Here is a 21,233-nt window from a genome sequence, read left to right as displayed (position 1 = left end):
AGAAGAGTTGGCAGGAAAGAAGGACCAATAAGAAAAATGGGTTTAACGGTTAACTCAAAGTCCGATTGGTGCCGGATCGGCTCACCTATCAGAATGAGGTGCGACGATCCAGCCGAACTGAGTATTTCCTGACGTTGGCTCGAACACTGTGATGCTCTGCGCTGGATTCAGATAGCAGCTCGGCTGCCTGCGGTTTCTGGGTGAGGCGACGGGTTTCCGGTAGGGGGAGGTCAGGATGGGAGGAAACAGCCCAGACCTGTCATTGCAGCGCCGATGTGAAGAAGGGGGTACCGCCATCGGATCACTCCTATGACAAACTCCCGTAGGACTGGCTCGGCAGGCGGCGAGCTGCCCGAGGAGCATGTGCTTGCCTTTTTTATGCCCTCTCCTGGAGTTGTCGCTATGCTTCTCTAGTGATGCAGCCATGGCAGGCGTCGCACCTCGGCGTGCACTCAGTCGCATACAGAAGAGCGGTGACCTCTTCACTGCTGGTCACGTGAGAAGCGGTGTCAACGGACCTCAACACTAATCCTTCAATATCGCGCGAAACCGTTGCAATAAACCTCGCTGCGGATAGCCCGACTCCCAAGGTCGCCGCTCCTTGCTCACCTGCGGGCCCCGTAGCATTGGTGTCGCTCATCGACATGCGCTCAGTCATCTATGCCATGCTGATGATGTCCGCGACGGAGTCGCGGCATGCTATGCCGCTGCGCTTCAGGAAGCATGCTCTAGAGGCATAATCCTTCCACTACCCTTCACTAATATCTCATTCTCAACGCATCTTTCCTATGCAATAAACGTGATTATGATGATGATTATGTAAAGCGTCCCTTAAATTTTTTTCGTGCCGCCGCTTGCCAGTCACAAACCGGTTGCAGATATCATTAGCAACCTTAATCTGGGCTCAGACACTGAAAACTATATTATACAGCTTGCCGTATGGCGAGAACTGCTATAGCTGGCTATAACTCCACAGCAGCACACTCTTTTCGCATAAGAATTGTACACCAGGGGTGCCAACCCCCCTCCCAGCCTCCTGAAATATTCCAAGCGTACATGCTACGCTTTCTTTCTATTTTCTAACTGCTTTACACACTGCATCGATATAGTAAAATATGAAAAATAAAATTCAAATTAAAAAATATCGATTTGTTGACAAAAATGGTTCCTGTTCTAAAAGTAGATGGCGCAACTAAGCTGGAGTTTTCGCTGCGTCTTCGTTCGCATGCCCTAACTAAATGTTCGGATGTAATAATGATAACGCCTGCAGTTAGCGCAGCGCTGGGATGTAGATAGCTAGCAACAACACCTACAGATCAGTACCTAAGTTACCCGAAAATATGTTTGTCTCTCTGCTCCGCATTCAGTTCCTCATAAGAGTCACAACCGCTTCGTTGAATATTTCACTTTGTTAATTGACTTGTATGGCGCCGTTTCACTGCCGTTTTTATTTTTTTAATTTTTTTTTTTTACTTTCTTTCCCCTGGGCCCCATATAACCTCCCCTCAAAAATATTTCGGGCAACGCCACTGCTATGCACCCAAACAAAACATTTACTTACCTCGATGTAAAGGTAGTACTTTTCGTCTTCTCCCTTCACTCTGCGCATAACAAAACCGAAGCTCCAGTATTTGTAGAATTTCTTCTTCCTGAACAGAATAAGGTCGACTTTATCGGCGGTGGGGCTAACGCCCTCCTTAGCCTCGTTACCAACTGGAGGTGGGAAAAAATTGAGGACTCCTGTCAGCTGGAAGCAAATTCACCTAGTCAGCAGAATTGCAAGTCAGTCTGATAACATGATTGTGATGCGTAAAACTGATCGGTCGCACTTTTCGCTATTGTCAAATCGTCAAATTGTTTCACAGCTACTCATTGCGGCTTTCGCAGGCAGTCCATCTATGATAGCGCTTCCAGCTCTTAGTGGAGGAAAATCCCTTAAGAGCAGAACAGTGTATTAATGCAACGAGAGACGTGTCTAAGGAGGGGGTAATCAACGCTGAAATTTCCGCTGGGGAAGCCGCACTCTTTCGTTTTTCCGTCTTTTTCTTTTTTATTTTTTTAAGGAAGCTGAAAAACTGCGTAGTGCGACAAGACCCCTCCACCTCCCAACTGTCTACTTCAAAATGTGTTCATAAATTTGTCCGTGCCTGCGACGGGGCTTTCCCGGCCATTCACCATTCGCATTAAGAACCTCAAGCATTTACTTTCTTCCAGGATCGCCCATCTCGACAGACGTGAGTAATTTGCAACGAAGACACTCATTTTCTCGAGGAATTGGTTAAACGCGCCGATCGTTGAGTGACATTCCAGATGACCTTAGACGAAATGAAAGAATGCGGGCCAGCCTTCGCAGCGGGACGCGGTACTGCTGTAGGAGCAGTGTGCGTTCATGACCTTTTGCGCACCATATATTACATATACATATATACGCACTTACTGCTCGCTATTCCCGTCTTCGTGCTGCTTTGGCCAGGGGTGATGGCACGGTAGTCAATAGGTGTGGTTGTCAAGCCGCTCGTGTCCATGAACGATCCGGACACTTGGACCACTGCCTTGCTGTCCCTGATCTACGCCGTGAAAAGGGGGAAAGCTCGTTTGAGTGCCTGGTGGAAATGCTATCGCTAACAAGCGACCAAGCGGCATGCGGAAAAAACTTTCCTGATCAATTGCTTTCTTATCTAGTCACTGACTGACCGACTCACGGACCAAGTTAGTTCGTCAGTTAGTTGGTTATTTAGTTAGTTAGTTAGTTAGTTAGTTAGTTAGTTAGTTAGTTAGTTAGTTAGTTAGTTAGTTAGTTAGTTAGTTAGTTAGTTAGTTAGTTAGTTAATTAGTTAGTTAGTTAGTTAGTTAGTTAGTTAGTTAGTTAGTTAGTTAGTTAGTTAGTTAGTTAGTTAGTTAGTTAGTTAGTTAGTTAGTTAGTTAGTTAGTTAGTTAGTTAGTTAGTTAGTTAGTTAGTTAGTTAGTTAGTTAGTTAGTTAGTTAGTTAGTTAGTTAGTTAGTTAGTTAGTTAGTTAGTTAGTTAGTTAGTTAGTTAGTTAGTTAGTTAGTTAGTTAGTTAGTTAGTTAGTTAGTTAGTTAGTTAGTTAGTTAGTTAGTTAGTTAGTTAGTTAGTTAGTTAGTTAGTTAGTTAGTTAGTTAGTTAGTTAGTTAGTTAAAGTCAGAAAAGCTAAAAAGAAAAAATAAAGTTAGAAAAGTTAGATAAAACAGATGTGCAAAAAAGCGTCTTGTTATTGGGCTTTGCTCAGTGACCACTCGACAGTGTGTTGCCTTTCTAGATTCACGGGCTGTCCTACGACGAGTCGCAGTGATATCTTGAGATAATTCTTTCCGCTAGGGTGCATACGTGTTGCACTGGGCTGCACTATTTACTGAGAGGACTGACGGCACAAGAAAAGCTTGAAGGTGGTGGCTTCTGCTAGACAAAGATGTTTTTGTTTTGTTTATTTGTTACTAGTGCAGCGAACTGACGCCAATGGTGCCACCCCCCTTTCCTACCCCTTCCGAAGAAACAATAAAGATACGCCTCCTGACGCAAGATTTATACAGCACCAGTAACCTCATATCGCCAGATTCGACGGCAAAGATCCCTCCTAATACATTAAATTTTATTGTTCTTTTATTGCAGACAGTAAGTAGAAAGCAGCACAGAACGGCAAAAGACAGCCATCAGAATGTCGACGCAGTGCGGATGCAGGCCAAGGACTTCGATCTTCTATGCGTGTTCTTCTCTCTACAAGTTGCGTGCTCGAGAAGGGATTTACTGTGCAGTTTGCATGGTTGTGTGTGGCGTTGGCCAAAACACTTTTGGGAGTCAATGGCTTGTCTATTATTTTATCCGGGCCAGGGGAAGCTTGCAAATAGCAATAAGCCGAACTTCTTTTCACGATGGCGCCGCAAACTTTTTATTTATTTTTATTAATTTGAAACATTACTTCGCTATGTTCACAGATTTCCGTCTGCAGACCGCATCAGCAAAATCGTGTCCGCAGCAGTTGTGAGTATTTGAGAAGCGGTAGAGCTTAAAGAGTAGTGTCAATCAATAGAGGGTTACGTAATGTTGTTGCTGAAAAATAATTAGGCCAATAAGTTAAATCGGTTTTAATTACAGGCAAAAATGTCAAAGTTGTCCGCAGCAGTTGTAATTGAGAAGTGGTAGAGGTTAATGAGGGGTGTCAATCGATAGAGGGTGACGTAATGTTGTATCTGAAGAATAAGTAGACCAACAAGTTAATTATAGGTAATTAATTAAAGGCAAAAAATGTAAAAAGCGAAAATGGTCTTGTTAGCCAATGGCTTGGCGCCACATTTGAATGTACCAAATACTAAAATAGTTAATTAAATCCGTAGACTAAAGTGGTTAATTAAAGCAGTCAATTAGGGTGACATCAAGGATGGGATATCACACAACTGGAAGTAGAGCCGAAAAAGGGCATAGGAAGGGGTTAGCGTGCAATTTGAAAGTACCAAAGACTAAAATCGGTAAACAAGAAGTGAATTAAGCAACTAGAAGCAACCAGAAGCAATCAACAGCAGCATCCGTGTTTTCGCATTAGTCCAATTCATATCCTGCAATACTCTTTAATTTTTCCTTTTTTTTTCTTTAGTAATCGCGCGATGTTGCAGTATCGAAGTGTTCTGGTTCCTCAGCCACCATGTGCTATAATGTCGAAAAATAGAAAAAAAAAAAGAGTAATGTGGTTTTTTCGGTTCGTTTTTTTTTTTTTTTTTTTCTGCAGGGATTCTTAGAAAACTTCAAAACACACGATACGACAGCACTGCTTTCAAATCGAGAGTCGCCGGAAGAGTGCCGCCCACCAAGACACCTGGAGCCAGTGTTGTACACGTTACAGAAAATAAGTAACCGATTGCAATTACAATCACTCCATCTGAAATGTAATTTCTTACAGTGGTCAGTAACAGTCACAGAAAAGTAACTAATAAATACAGAACAGTAATCTATTAATATTGCATCGTAGAAGAGACGCATGCGCAGTGTCAATCAACCACGTCCCGCACCGACCGCTGCCGATGACGCCGGCACCTGCCTGTATTGATCAGCCGCTATAAAAGAGCACATCATCAATAAACGTTCATTCTGTTCTGGCATGTCATGACTGTAACAACTATTGCATTACTTTTCATTGAACTTCATTTTCATAACACAAACTCGCTCAAACTGCAAAACTAAGGCGGTTTCCTTGAACATTTTTTGCCATGTCGGTAATTATCAACAGTAATTGTTTTCCAAACTTCTCGTCGTTGATTTCGCTACGTTTCTTCATGATGACATCAGCCGCTGCACTGGAAACTCTGGAAGGTAGGGCGGTACGAACACCTACATACGAACACCTTACGCGCCCGCTCGCACTTGCGCGATGCTTAAATGCTTAGATATAAGCCCTCCACGAAGCGCCGGGAATCGTCCGCTCTGTTTAAAGGGGCTGACAGTAAAAGTTGAAAGTATTGTCTCTAGGTGTTTTCTTGGGAGTTTTAGAAGTGGCTTCGGTGTGGAACCATGGCAAGACCACTGCAATTCTTCGGCAAAAAAGTTTGATGGAACTTGTGACATCGTCCGCCGACGGGGCGCATTGTCAGGTAGACTTGCTGCATATGCTTAGCCAGAGTTGCGCGAAAGAGCAGCCATAGAAAATCGAGTTATGCAGCCACCTGTCGTTTCTGCGGGAACAGCGAGACTGGCGGGGAAGTAATGAAGTGATTACTCTGGCTGAAGCATCGTTGAAATCATATAGTGATGCGTTCATACAAGTAGATTGGAGTAGGATAGCTGAATTTCATGGCGCAAATGTTGCCTATAATACGTTTGTAGATTGCTTTAAACAGATGTATCACGAGTGCTTTCCTCTTGTAACACGTGTGAAAAGTATCAAAATCTGAAAGACATGGGTAACGCCAGATCTTCGCAGAGAAATACAAATTAATGACAAGCTGTATAGAAAATGTTTTAGCAGCTGGAAGGCTGAGGACCTTGCGTTATTTAACAAGTATAGGAATAAACTCACTAAAAAACTGCGGTCTGCCCGAACAGCATACCACGTGTCACTTCTAGAAGTTGAGAATGCTCGACATGGTGTACTATGGTCGAGATTAAATACACTTCTGCATTGGGACAGTCCATGCACTGCATTAACAAAAGTCAATATGAATGGAAAGAAAGTTTACGGCATTAAACTGGCTAATGTATTCAATACCTTTTTAACGAGCTTGGCTACCCGTGCTACCAGATCTGACGCTGTTCAAATTCAGAATGATGAAACAATTTTTCTGCACCCAATGACGGAAGGCGAAGTAGTGTCGGTGATAACAAATCTAAACAATAGCACTAGATTGGACATTGATAAAGTCCAAATATTACCAGTCAAGCATATAGTTGGTATGATTGCTCCCATACTTGCTCATATCTTTAACATATGTTTAGAAACTCCAGTTTTTTCGGTAAAAATGCAATTAGCAAAAATTGTTGTTCTTTACAAAAAAGGTAGATCGCAACGCCCTCGCCAACTACAGACCAATCTCTGTTTTACCAGTGTTTTCGAAAGCCTTTGAGAAAATACTCCATCTAAAAATGTCATATTCATCCATAAATTTAACTTGTTAGGACCATTCCAGTTTGGCTTCTGCAAAAGCAAATCAACAGAACTTGCATTACTCCAACAAAATGAATATATAATAAAGCAACTTGAAAACAAAGCTATTGTCATTGGTGTATTTGTAGACTTCTCAAAGCTTTTGACCTGGTAAATCATAAAATCTTACTAAATAAATTACACTGCTATGTTATCCGAGGAGAAGCACTCTCACTTTTAAGTTCTTATTTGTCGTTTAGACAGCAATTGGTATTCATAAATGGTATACGGCCTGAACCTAAGCCGCTCTTCTGCGGTGTACCCCAAGGCAGAGCGTTAGGGCCTATACTCTTCAATATATACCTAAACGATATTTTCGACATTAGGGATAATACGAAGTTTCTCATCTATGCCGGTGATACGAGCATATTTTTGCAGGTGAAAATGGTCATGAACTTATCAATGTAATGCCACAATGAAAGTTTTTGAGTTCTGGTCTGCAGTTAACCTGATGCATATAAACGAGAGTAAGACCAAAGCTGCCATATTTAGGTAGAAAAACAAAGTTATCCCACCACACGATAATATTATATTAAACTCCTGATCTGTAGAAACAGTTGAGCAGTTCAAATGCCTCGGGGTTATATTTTCTGCCAGTATGCCATAGGATTATTTGATCAATTATATCTTGAAAAAAAAATTGCTCAAATGACTGGTGTTATAGACCATCTAAAATACATACTTCCCACCACAACTAAGATGCTAGTATACAATTCAATATTCAGCTTCCATTTAAACTACTGCCAGTTAGTGCAGCGCACTACAACATTTACTTACCTTGAACGTATTCATTTAATGCAAAAGAGATACCTTCGAAATACATTTATTTACCGTTCCTACATCCAAATTCAGCTTTGTTCTGTCGTTCCAGAGTGATTAAAGCACATAATCTTTATAAATATCGCCTTAATGTCACTATTAAAACAGAAATCGGGAATAATGTAACAAATCTTAAGAATTTAGCCGAACTAAGGAAAAAATAATCAGTCTATCCAACAAGACATGGCAAAGAATGGACAGTGTAAACACCTCGACAAAATCTTGATAACTAATGCCTTCAATACACTCTTCCACCTCTTCTAAATAGGTATATCCACATTAACTTCGATTTCTTTTCTTTTTCACGTCGAGAACTACATAATTTGTTTTTGAGTAACGTGGTTTAAGTTTCATTATGTATACATATTGCTGTTTCTTGTATTCTCTGGTGTTTCCTTAATGTGCTTGTTTTTAAAGTTGTATAAACTCTTGTGTTGCCTCTCTGCCAAACATTAGGATTGCAAACACGCTAAGCTGTCCAAGGACAGCTTTTTTCTACGATTCCTTCATCTGTAATGGTAGATGGGAAATAAACTTTGATTTGATTTGATTCGTTATAATCGAAATGCGTGACTACCGGTACACCTGAAATGCATCAAGTATTTGAGGACGCTATTTCCTATCTCCATAGGCACCAGCAGGCCAGACATATCTATCTGGGCGTGCGGCTTCTTATTTATTGACGCCTTATTATTCATACTGCGTAATTTGTTTCCAGACGAAATTGTACAGGTTAACTCAGGTAATTAAACACCATGCAGTCCTTGGCCCCCTGGCTGCGCCCCACAGCAACATAGAAATCGTCACCTTGATGAACGTAGTGAAATCTTTAATTTATAAGGTGACATTGACGTGGCATCAGTGGCCAAATGAAAAGAAGCACAGTCAGCGGTTAGATGGTGTCAGAACACCTAATTTTCTCTTCTCCAGCGGCTGCATGTCGTCGCGAGTGACGACTCGAGAAAGTCAATGAGGGTCACTGCAAATGAGCTCGAAGTCAAGAGTCGACTGTCAGACTCGCTGTGCACGAGAACGTGAGGTGTCATTCATATGCAAAGAGAAGAGTGCCTATGTCATGAGGAGGGGGCAACTCATATCCGGTAAAACTAGGGAGAATCGCCTGCTCCTGTCCAATCGCTTGCTAAGCAAGCTGAAGAAACCTGAGGAGCCTCGAATACCCTCTTTTTATGTTTTTGAAGCGAAAGCTTCACTACGCCAGATGGTGTTAGATGTGGCTGGCGGCCCCATCGGTAGCGTTGGCCTGGCGGCTCGGTGGAAGAAGGCATCAGCAGTCCCGGCAAAGACGAGGCGTCGACTAACAAAACAGACGTTTAATTCAGCGTCAGGAATGAATGGGTAAAGAAGCAGGCCCGGAGAAATAATAGCCACGCTAAACATGTGTCTGGCGTCGTCTCTGCGACGTCTCTGAAGTCTCTCTGTAGTCTCCCTGTAGCCTCTCTCCTAGCGGAATCAGCCGCTGCTTTTTATACGCTTGTCAGTTCAGAGGGAAAGGGAGAAGAATTAATATCCGAGCAAGCCCTGCTGGCGCCAGAAATCCTCTACCTCCTGTTCACGGACGAGGGAGACGCTCTCTCCCTCGAGCGCCGGGCTTGGCCAGCGTTTGCACACACGCACGCACAAACATGACGACGCGTGCAGTTCAGCACGTCGGAACACGGTCGCGGGAGGAAGAGTTGGGCGGCCGATTGTACGGCGCGGAAATGGACGAAATGCTCGCTGCTTCTGATGCACTGGCGTTCGCTGCCTTAAGCTGCGGCCGCTACGGCTATCGCGCATGACTGTGGCGAATCGTAACAGTAGACAGTTTTAGTTTCACGTGCGTACAGAGTTACGTACGCAAACGTGAGAAGTCTACGTGCGCTGCGCGCATTTCGCCAGTTTCACGTACGTGGTGTACGTGAAGCAAAACGTATGGACCTTTCACACAAGCCTCGAAAAACTGTGCGTACGTGTTATGCCGCGCCATCTAGTACAGATGAACTAAACTAATTTTGTTTAGTCGAGCTGCCTTGAGCCGAGCCACGCTGCGGCCGTAGCCAAGAGTCGGTCGAATTGGAAATTGCTGTTCTCAACGTCGTTGCTCTACAGTGAACAATTAGCAAGACGCATACCTATATGCGTCCACCGCACAGCGTGTCGCATGCAGTCTTCGAATGGATTGCATTCTCTCACGTCGCGAAGCATATCCAGATCGTCGCTTTTGGAAAAGCGAATTCGCTGGGCAACAGAACCAACAGAACTCATGCTTACAACTTCACAACCTTCCCCCTACAACGGATTGGCTCTGGTTGGCTGCCGGCTTGCATCTGGCACTCTAGCCACTTCTCGCTCAACTCTGGTCTGGCGTGACCTCGCGAGATCGTTGCTATGACGACGACAAACGCTTCTGCGTCAGGCTTAGCAGCTGAAAAATCGTCCTTCTATCTAAAAAGAAAAGGCTATTTGTCACTTGAAACTTTACGCGAGGGTAAGATTGGGTAAGCTTAAAGCGAATACAACAGTTTAGAACACGATATCGTGCCGAGGAATTAGCGGCGAAGCTGTTATCGCTGTGAAGCGGGCGGGCAGGGCGTCGCCATGTTGTCAACTCTACGTACGCCAGCAACGTGAAGACGCCAACGTGAAAATCCGAATCTCACGTACGTCCGTAAAACTCCCGCGGACTCTTTACGTTCTGCGCATGCGCACTGGTCATACGTAGGCGCTTCACGTACGTGAAGCTCCCACGTACGTGAAACTAAAACTCTCTAGTATAGTTAGAGCCTTCGGGTATGCACGGTTTTCACCTTGAGGGAGGTTTACAGCTCAAACTTCCGCGCTATGCCTGTTGTTCCCCGTGTGACTTTTGGGCATAGGCACGTAGACCACCAAGTGGCCCTTCACCACTGTCAAGGTCAAGGGACCTAGTGGTCGCCATGTGGCTTTGGAGTATAGTCACGTAGGCCACCACGTGGCCCGTGACATGCGCTGTCAAGGTCACGTGAGGTAAAATCAATGTGACGTGGAAGTAGAGGGCGCTAGATGGGCTATATGTGTATAAAATAGCAGCCCCCGGGCTCCTGCCTAGGTCACAACACTGCGCGAGATGGAGGAGGACGAACACCCTGCTACAGTAATAGCATGTCGGAATGCGAAGAAGGCACGTTGGAATGTGGCCCTGAAAAGGCGGCGTGCCAAAGAGACCGATGAAAAATGGGCTTTATGTTTGGAGAAACGCACAATGTGTTTAATCCAAGCTTGGCAATGAGCGTATAAGCATGTAAATGAAGCTTTCGCTTCCCTCCACGGTTAACCAAAGTTAAACCACCAGCTTATTTTTTTTTTTTCAGATGGAAAGAATTTTAACCAAGACGAAAATGTTGACCACTATGCATAGTGACAGGTGGTTTTGCACTTATGAGGTGCCTCCGATGCCGCACACAAAATTTCCGTCGTTTGTGCTGTTATCCGTCGTCAGCAATGAAGTGGACGTCATGTTTTACGCGTTTTTGCAGGACTCCGCGTTTATAATGCCGCGTAGGATAGGTTGCATGACAATGTCCTGGATAGAGACTATATCGAGAGGAAGATCTTATGCCTTTTACCTGATTCTGCTCCAGCCCACACCACCTGCGTCACCCAGGATTGGCTGGCTGAAAGCCTTCACGACCACGTCAGTCCTAACTTGTCGCCTCCTAGTTCTCCAGATTTAAATCCCCTCGAATACTGCTTCTGCGGAGTCATTGCGAAAGAGGTCAACAAAAATCCACCTAACACCAAAGACTCACTGAAGGCCGCCATTGCTGAATCAACCGCCAACATCCCTAAGGACCACTTGATCCGATCATGCCGCCTTTGCCGAAGCCGAATTGAATCGGTTATTGCTTCGAAGGGCAGATTTATTGAGCAGTTGTGGAAATAAATATTACGGAGAGTGGTTGCCAAATTTTGATAAAAATGTCTATTTTTGCAAGAGATATGCTTCTATCCGTGAAGTCAACACTGTGTTCTCAAATACCTCCCACCCACGATATACAATTGTATTTAATAAAATACTCGATAAGTCTGCGTCCTCGTGCAGGCAGGAAACCTTTCCAGTACACCCAGCAAACTATATAGGAAGCTCCATGTGTTAATCGCATGATTATACCTCGCTGACACTGCAAAGGTTGCCACACAAGTGAATGGTTTGATTTATAGGGTTTAAAGTTCCAAAGCGATTCGGGTTATGAGAGACGCCGTAATACAGGGCTCCGAAATTTTCAACCACCTGGGGTCCTTTAACGCACCACACAAGTAAATGCGGTTGGCATTCGTTGTAACGCATGCAGGAGGATGAGCTATAACGGAGGAAAAAAAATGCACTTTGTGTGTAGAGCGTTCCTTGCCACTAGAAATTCAGCTCGTGCGACGGGAAGTGTTCGCATGCACTTAGGCGATTACATTGCAATTACTTGTTACGATCAATGTAATTTGTATGGCTGAATGCGTTGCCATGCGCATGGTTGGTTGAGTGTCTCTTTTTGAGATTTCCCGTATAGGGCAAGAAGCCTCGTGTCTCGAACTATGCTCTCTGTAATCCACACAAGTGTACGTACACTAGGTTAAAATAAAACGAAGATGTGCCCTTCGCTACGTTAAGCTACGTCTCCGACCGCCTAAAATCTCGGAAAGTATTTTATACTGTGCAATGGCATGGCATTACGATTTCAGTATCGATTTCTATATGCTCCGTCTCAAACAATGATATTGCCACCTGGTGTCCCTATGTTCTTGCTTGCAGATGCTTATATATTTCTGCACTTTGTTCATTTGTGGTAGACTTCACCGAAGGCTCTGATGTTTCAGTCCACTGTGAACCGCTTGTGAAATGAACTGCAGTTACTTGTAACTTGATGAAAAGGTTTATGATATTTTGTCTTCGTTCCTTGCATGTAGCCTGTGACGGCTTGTATTCACAACGCATCATGCTATGTTGTGTTAAATAACACATGGGTTACAATGTGTACCGCAGTTAACAACAGATAGCCTATATAGTAGATATATGTTCAGTCAGCTATGCGTACTATACTATCATACGGCCTAAAAATTTGACGCGCATTGCCACTGACTCTTCGTCCCTGTAGCTTTTTCTTCAAAACAGCAAGCGATTTTTTTTGTAGTGAATTACAAATGAACTATAACTGAGTTACCCGAAACGTGACTGCTTGAAAAAAAAAAATAATCCATTGATCACAAAATTACGCCAAAATGTAAGTAATTACAAGTAACTGATTACGTACAAATTCACTCTGCCGGGAGCACATACCGTGTTCATGAGTTTCTTGAAGCTGCCCGACGCGTAGCAGAGGAGGGGCTTCTGCGCTTCGAAGCCGATGTCAGTCATCTCCTCGATAGTGAGATGCTTCCGTTTGTCCTCCGGGTCCGGACCAGTGTTGCCTTTCAGTGCGTCGGCCTTCATGATCTCGGTGATGCTGGCGATTTCGCAAAGGTCGGTGCGGCTGTGCAGGATCTGCCAGTCAAACTGATCGAAGAACGGGTGCATCTTCAGGTCGCTGTAGTTACGCGACCCGAGACGTTCGACTGGGTTCTTTTTGAGCATGCGGTAGGTCATGTCCTTGCCCGGCGCCGTCGCTGAGTGCGGGTGGTCCTCGGCACGTGGCCACTTCAGCGGTGCTGTGATGATGCGCTCGCGAAGCAGTTGCTTCGTCTTGCCCCGAAACGGCACGCGTCCCGTCATCAGCTTGTACATAACGATGCCCGCCGACCACCAGTCTGCGGCGCGGCCTGAGAGAAAATGGGCAAGCAATGCCTGCAATTCAGAAACGCGCGACCCTGTCGACCAGTCGAGGAAGCGAATCAGCTGGACAACAAGTCCAGCCCATGTGGCTTAAAAGTTCGAAGTTGCGCGCAGTCTATGATGGATGCCATATAGGCTGCGGATTGACTTTGACAACGTGAGGTTTGTAAATCTGCGCTGACAGCGCACAGCGCAGGGGCACTTTACGTGTTTACGGTTGCGCCAACGCCACCCGCCGCGGTCGCGTGGCTTTCATTCTGCGCGAGACTAGCACGCTGAAAGTGAAAGCCCCTGCGCTACACGGCTGCTGACGCGTCATGAGTAGGGCTCCGTATTCCGATCGGCATTTTTATTCCTTTCTTTCTTAATAGTGTTCGCCTATGAGGCGCGTGCTATAAACGTTCCATTTTACCTGAGTGTGAGTGTTTCAGTTACATATTCCCGCTCAAACATACAACAGGCATCCAAGTTTCCAATGCCACTGATGACAATGCAATGACAACTATTTTCCGCGTACTTTTGATGCTACTCCCATTTATCTGATGGCGCCGAATTTTATTGTGGAGGGATTCCGCACGAATATGTGAAAATATGTGTGGTGTTACTTTTACTCCCCACCGTGACGCTTCCGATGCACACGATAAATACTTCACGAATAAAAAAAAAATATCGCCTAATACCCGGCAGGCCTCAAACGAGAACGAGCGGATGACTCATTACTCGAGCGTGTGCAATTTTTTTTTTTTTTCTGTGTAACCTGTGCGTGAATGAACACTTCGTATAGGGCTCTATATACACAAATGCCAATGGCGCCGATTACTCAGTATGCTCGTATAGGCGAACGTGAAAAGGTGATGAATTGCGGGAAATGCTGGTCAGGGGAGGCGCGAGGCAACCTTTAAATATACTCAAACGCAACTTTGGCAGGACTGATCGTGCTCTGCTTTTTTCCTACAGAAACTCTTCATGCATGAATCAGCTGAAGGAGCCTCTTGTGTTCGATATGCTAGCACTTCGTCTCTGAAAAATCAGAAGCCTGCCGAGCTCACGAAAGAAAAAGCACGCAATGCCAGCAGCAGCAGCAGCAGCAGCGCATTTATTTTTCTCGCATCTAAACTCATCCTGTCTAAGCATACGTCAGTGCATGCGGCGAATGCTCGCGTATAAGGAAGGCGTTGGGTTGAGAGAATAGACTTAAAAGAGATATTATTGAGCGTATGTGACAGGCAGTCGCCGCCTCACTTCCCACGGATTTCGTCAGTGTATTCATTGCCTAAACACCCTGAGTAGCTAGAACGCTTATGCTGACAAAGGTAGCACGAACCGTATTAAAAAAAAAAAAAAAAAAAAAAAAAAAAAAAAAAAAAAAAAAAAAAAAACGGGAAGTGTATCAATGCTTGGCAACTGCATCGTTGAGTTGCCGAGTTGGCACACCGAGAGGCGTCCAAGCTACGCTGCCCGGCAGGCTTGGATTTCCATAATTCCTTCCAAGTGTATTTTTTTTTTCTTTCCTTTCTACCAATTCCCAGAAAATTGCCTAGGCGTTTACCTGTTAGTGTTTGTCGCCGCAAAACGAAAACACAAATTCCTAAAAATAACCCATCGGAAAGCCGTGTCTTGTATCAAGCCGGGACCTCTCCGCTGCCCGTGCGCCGACTTCGTGTAAGCGGGCAGCGTAGTGTTACTCTGTTTTTGCTGCCTTCTTAAAGTGCACTGAAGACAGCTCCACCCAGTTATTGTTCTTAGTCAAAATTTCATTCTTGGTGCTAAGGTTCGCCTGGCAGGAAAATAAGAAATAAAGCTTTCATGAATGAGAAATTTTAAGTTGAATTTTTATTTGATGGAGCCTCCTGACCTCTACATCCAGAAAAACTGCTGCCAATCATTTTAAAATCAATGACGATGTTGCGTAACCTCTCGAATCCGCGCAAAAAAAAATTGACGTCGACGCAGCGCACTTTCGTTGCGATATTGGTTAGTGATGGTGATACCTGCATTTCTTTGGTTCTATCTTGAAAGACCTTCGTTTTTACTGAGAGTGGTCGCTCTGGTACCGGTTGGGTACCGGTACACGGTGCCCTACCGGTACACGCCGACTTCAAATTTGCCCCAACTGTCCCTCTAAAGACAGAGGTGGGCTCATCTAATCAAAGAATGCATTTATTCTCAAAGTTGCTAGGGAGCTACTCCCCTAAGCTGAGGACTACAAGCTTTACTAGCTCAAGAATTTCCACTATTTTGGCAAACCCCAGTTACTATCAGTACGGTGACCGCGAAGCCAAACAAAACGAAGAGCCAGCCGTTCTCTTGAGCGAACAGCTTAGCGGCCTCTATCCTCCGATCAAATAACGCCAGCTCGGGCTACCACTGCGCAGATGACTCCTACTCCCGGTGAGACTGTTATATAGATGTGAACCCCTCTTTGCAGTAGCAATGAATTGACTATCGTGCCGCCAGTTTGTGAGCATTACTGCAAGAGCACAGATGAGCAAAAATTCTTGCCCCTTGAAACATAGTTACATTTCTCTTTCTTTTTAAGCGGGGGTGGTCTAGAGAGAGATAGTTATAGCCATGTTAAATAATGCTCGTTCGAAAGGCACATTTCAAATTGTTTACGCCTCCAGTTAAATTTCTGTTTCCATCGCCCATGTTTTATTTCTGTACTGCGCTGCCTTCTGCCCCGTCACATATGGAGTCTTTCTCAGTCTTGCACATTTGTAACGCTTGCGTAATTTTAACGCGATCGCGTGAAAGGATTCTTTCTGCTTAAAATACAGCATCGGCGTTATTGACGTTGTGGGCAATGGTTATGGCTATGGCAGCTGGTGGCTGGAATGGCCGAGCACTGACTGGTCATACTGTGTGACGTCACGCGACCACATGAAAGGTCATGTGTTGCAGCAGCTGCCATCTCGGGGTTCTCTTTTCTGATGGGAGACCAGAGTCAGCATTTCAGGACCCTTGCATTGTAGCTATGATACGCTACTTGTAGGCCACGCAGGCATGTTCTTGCGGCTTCATTAAGCGGGGCTTTATATCCTTGTCGAGTAGCCTTTTACATACGACTCTGTGCTAAAGAGAACGTGCGAGATATTAGATTAAGAATATAAGGGATTAGTGATTAGTAATTAGGCGAATAGCAAACGCCATGTACGGAACAGGCACCCACAAGGATAGCCGCAGACGGGAGCCATTAACGTTGTCGTGTCATACGTACCCTTAAAGGCGGAGGAGCTTAAGTTATTTTTCTTAAACTTTTTTTTTTTTTTTTGCTTCGAATGCGGTATTCATTTTCGTCCCACTGAAGGAAGCAACAATGCTCAAGCGGGCTTGAAAGCGAACTCATCAAAAATCTGTCTGCCATTCGACTTACTCTGGATAACTTCATTCTTAAACCTACCAAATTATTTTCTTCTCTTCACTTTCCGTATTTCTGGTCGTCTTTTAGGTGATCTTGTTGGATTTCAGGATGCATTACCTTCCACAATCGCCGCGCACGAGGTAAGCCCTTGTCACACAATACGGACAGTTTTAAACTTTCAACTTCGCTTGTGATTTGACAGTGATCCACCGAAGGTTCCCGAAAAAAGAGCGACAAGCAACGCGCTATTGCGCTCTTAGAGCATATCTAAAACTACGCGACAGTTACACGCTGAGTCGGTCGCTTTTCATAATTTCTCCGTAGGCGTTTTCTTTATATACTTTATCACAGAGTGGGTGTGCTGCTGCGAAAAGAATAGAACAGCTCTCTACAGTTCCTCGAAGTGCTGCCTAAATTGCAAACGCGAAAGCACGTTTTACTGTTGCGGCGTTTCCGATAGGACAGTTGCACAGGAGAGACGCTGAAACACCCTCCTTATACTATGTCCTGTTTCCACAGCTTTTTCGCTTCCCTCGGAATTGTTAGCGTGCTAACTATGAAGGCTCAACATGTCTCCTAGGGTAAAGTTTTAAGTTCTACGAAGTATGTGGAATGTTTCAGGCATTCGGCCATTCACATGCAAACACGCTTGCGGTCTCCTCGCTCAATAAAACTGACGAACGTCGTCCCATATCAGGTGACGAACCGATAGCTCAGCTGTCGCAATGGGGCCACCAGAAATGAGGAGCGATTAAAGAAACTTCGGAGAGAAAACAAAAGCGGAATGCACGTGTCAGCGCTCCTTGATAGAATAAAAAAAAAAAAACTTTCACAGCCAGATCTGAAGACTTTTTTTTTTTTTTTTATTGGAAAACATTTATTTCGTCAAAATACAGATGCAGACGGCCCGCTCTAGATGGCCTCCAATCCATGGCTGGCGGCGACCTTAGTGGCCCATTCGCTGGCCAAGGCTTGAATGCCTGGGTCCGAGCTGACCAGAACGGCCTCCCATCACTCAAGAGAAGGAATTTGTACTAGATCTTCCGGTGGAGATTCTTCTTTACAGTGCCATGGTATATGATCATACATGGCTATTTCGCCACAGAACCTGCACGTGGGGTTAAAGTCATCCGGGTACATTTTTGCTAATAGATATAGGTTCAGAAAGGATCTCGTGTGCCTTATTCAAGGTTTTGTCAGGTGGTGGAAATTTGTGCCGTTCCAATCTGTAATGACTTGTGATATCGTGAAAAGATGCCAGCCCCTCCTTGGAGTAACCCATGGATACGAAGGATCCACCGACTCGGTTGACGAAACCTCGAGCCATGCTGTGTGCGCCTCATTTCCCGGATTCCCCTAGTGAGCCGGCACCCATATCACCTCAATTTCTCTGTATGGTTTCCTGGTCAGTTTCAGTATTTTCTGCGCCGCAGTTAAGATTCTGCCCCCCGCAACGCTACGGACAGCATATTTAGAATCGAAGAAAATTGTATCCGCGTCGGTGCTAGCTATGGCTAGTGCCACGGTTGCCTCTTCCGCGGTTTCCGTAGATTTTGTCACTACCGACCCTGATGCCTGCAGCCGCCCGTGCACGTCCACCACCGCCAGTGCGAACGCTCCGCTTGTTGTGTATTCTGCCGCGTCAACATAAACAGCTCCTTCCCTCGTTGCGTATTTTTCGTGTAGAGCTATTTCCCCAGCTTTCTTCCTTCCTTCGTGGTAAGAAGGGTGCATATTCTTTGGTAGTGGCTTGATCGTCAGTCGCTTGCGAAGGAGTTTAGGTAGCTGTGTTTTCGTGTCCTCGGGTGGAAGTTCCACGCCTATACCTAGGCGCTCCAGTATGGCTCTGCCTGCCTTAGTGCGCTTAAGCCGTTCTTTTTGCATTGTGAGGTGAGCCTCCTTGAGCTCCTCTAGTGTATTATATATTCGCAGTCCCATGAGTCTTTCTGTCGATGTGTAGCTCGGCAGCCCCAGGGCTGCTTTGTATGCTTGCCTAATTATTGTCTCGGCTTTGCCTTTCTCCGCAGCATCTAGTTTTAGGTATGGTAGCGCATACACCATCCTATTTATTCAGGACAAATGCCTGCACTATCCTACAGAGGTCTTTTTCTTTGACTCCTCTGCTACGGTTGGCAATTCTTCTGATTAGCCTAATTGACATATTAACTGATGTTTTCAGCTTTTGCAGGGTTTCTTTGTTTTTCCTGTTAGCTTGTATGATACAGCCCCAAGATCCTTATTGACTGCACCTCCTTGATCGGAAGTCTCCCCACGCACACGTTAAGCGGGGTTTGCCTGACTCCTGGAACCGGGACCCTTGGGCTTGTGCCTGATGACCAGTAGCTCTGATTTTGGATGTGAGCATGATAGGCCTGAATGACCTGCGAGCTCTGCGATAGTGTCTACCGCACGTTGTAACATTTCCTCTGACAGTCATTCCCGTTGGTTGTACAAGGTGTGATTGCATCTGCCTAGAATGTGTCTCAGCCCAGGAATGGCTTCCAGCCTGGGTGGAAGCTTTGTGAGGGAGAGATTGAAGAGAAACGAGGACAGTACCGATCCTTGCGTTGTCCCTCTACCCCCTAGCCGAAAAGGCAATCACTCTATTTCGCCTATTTTAATTATCGCGGACCTATGGCTGAGAAATGAGCAAATGTATTGGAAGGTTTTTTCTCCCGGGTTAATGTCTGAGAGGTTCTCGAGAAAGACAAAATTCCGTGTCCTATATAAAAATCAACTGGCTACTACTACTCATTATAGAGCTTTGCGCCCATCAGCGTACATACAAGGCGTATTTGTTTTTAAAAAGAACGTATTATAGTTTTGCATCATAGAGGTGCAATTTCAAGTCAGAGTACTCACTCTGCCCCCACATTAGTCAGCGTTTCAGCAGTTGCGTGGCTATAGACCGTTTACAGAGAGCAGTTCGATTCGCTCGAAAGCTCGAATAGCATCTTGCGGCAAGGCGCGGACGCACAGACAGCCACCGGATCAGGAGTAGCGCTAGGCGGCGGGATCATGTGATCAAATACGGCAGCCTCTATGCTGCCGCACAGTAAAGCGTCTACAAAATAATTTTGACGCTGCAGTTAGAAATGAAAGGGTGAGTGTGGCATGGGTCTGTGTGCCAGCGCCTCAGCACAACGGACAGCACACGTGCCACCTACCTGGAGGAACAATTTTACACTCCGAGTTGCTTGCCATATGGGGAGCCATAAATACTATTACGACCGCTGCAGCCAGAAAAGATAACTTCAATGGTTATCGAATTTTAACCAAATCATATGCAGCGATTGCAGAGCTGACGGCACCAACTACAGACGACGCAGTGGCCAAGGACATCAGAAAGAGGCTGAAGGGAATGCGGGAAGTTGGAATAGAAATTCAAATTATATGGACACCGGGACATACTGGCACGGACGGGGGAAACGCAGCCACGCAAGCGGGTGGGCTTGCTGAAACGTACAATGCCCCACACCCCAACTCCATGCCTAAACCGATAGACTTAAATCCTTACCAAACAATGCTCACTAAAGGCTCCTCTGGCAGATCGATGATGCACTATGTACGCACCAAAATAAAACACGACAGTAAGCTTAGATTACATGAAGCGACACCAACGCCGGTGTTTGAGGACACGAAAGGGCTCACTCGACCACAAGAAATATTTCTCAACAAAGTAATGACAAACGCTGCTTACACACCGCACATACTTGACAAGTGGTTTCTCCGAAGACACGAAACACTCAAACACAACATCTGCACGCACTATCAGGAACAGTGTACAGCAGACCTAGAACATCTTATATGGCAATGTCCATCGTTTTCACAAGGAAGAAGCAAAATTACGCATATTCCACACGACGACATGCCCACATTAGCAGGTCAGGTTATATCAAGCGCCGAAATACAACACTCCATTGCCACATACGGCAGTGAGAGCGGCCTGCTTCGAGTAGTGTGAGAGAGGTCGACTTAGAGCGCGAAGATCGGCCGCATGGCAAGCAACAAGCAACAGCTTGAAGAACCGTTAAGACGAAGAAGTTACACTCCCATCCCTCCTAACTCCCCAAGAACCCAAACAGCGGCCGAGAGCCATCCCTTCCTTTCAATAAAGGCTTCATTCATTCATTCATTCAATAAGCAAGAACAGCAACACGTGCGCCAAGCTCAATAATGCGAGAAATCAGGGCATCTAGAGGGCATGGACTGCCAGACCAAGCCGTCCTTTCAGCCGTTTCCACCTCACCGGTTTGGTATTCATGGCTCGGGACGTGATGACGCAGATGGCGGATACCTACGCTGTGCGTACTCAAAATTCACAAGGAAGGCATCGGCACAATCACCCCTATTGACGCTCTAGAGAAGCTGCACAAAGCTCTCAATTGGACGAAAAGCTAAGCTACCAGTCAATACAAGGAAACTTTCTTCCCAGTTTTATGTGCGAATGCTGTAAGTCCCTTCCAGCACTCGCACGTTAACATTTTGCAAGTGCCTGTGAACATGACGACTTTGTCGACCGACAAGAATTTAGAGCGAAAGGCTCTGCTACTGCATGTCTGCCAAGGTCAGGTTTGGCGAGCGTTTGACCTTGACCGCAGTTGCG

General features: G+C 45.3%; 1 protein-coding gene across 1 annotated transcript in view; it reads right to left on the bottom strand.

Annotated features, from left to right (window-relative positions):
- LOC146202440 (uncharacterized) overlaps positions 1–21,233 on the bottom strand; it is a 73,891-nt gene that overhangs the window by 21,437 nt on the left and 31,221 nt on the right. The window contains exons 9-11 of the mRNA XM_084601249.1: positions 12,775–13,253; positions 2,434–2,567; positions 1,562–1,685 (exon numbers count right to left, since the gene is read on the bottom strand). Coding sequence (XP_084457375.1) covers positions 1,562–1,685; positions 2,434–2,567; positions 12,775–13,253 — 737 coding nt within the window. The remainder of the gene's footprint in view (positions 1–1,561; positions 1,686–2,433; positions 2,568–12,774; positions 13,254–21,233) is intronic.

This window comes from Amblyomma maculatum, chromosome 1 (genome assembly GCF_055883805.1).
Source record: "Amblyomma maculatum isolate TAMU_Amacu chromosome 1, ASM5588380v1, whole genome shotgun sequence".
Taxonomy (NCBI): Eukaryota; Metazoa; Arthropoda; class Arachnida; order Ixodida; family Ixodidae; genus Amblyomma; species Amblyomma maculatum.
Note: the sequence above shows the minus strand (reverse complement) of the source record. Positions and strands in the feature narration are given on the sequence as shown.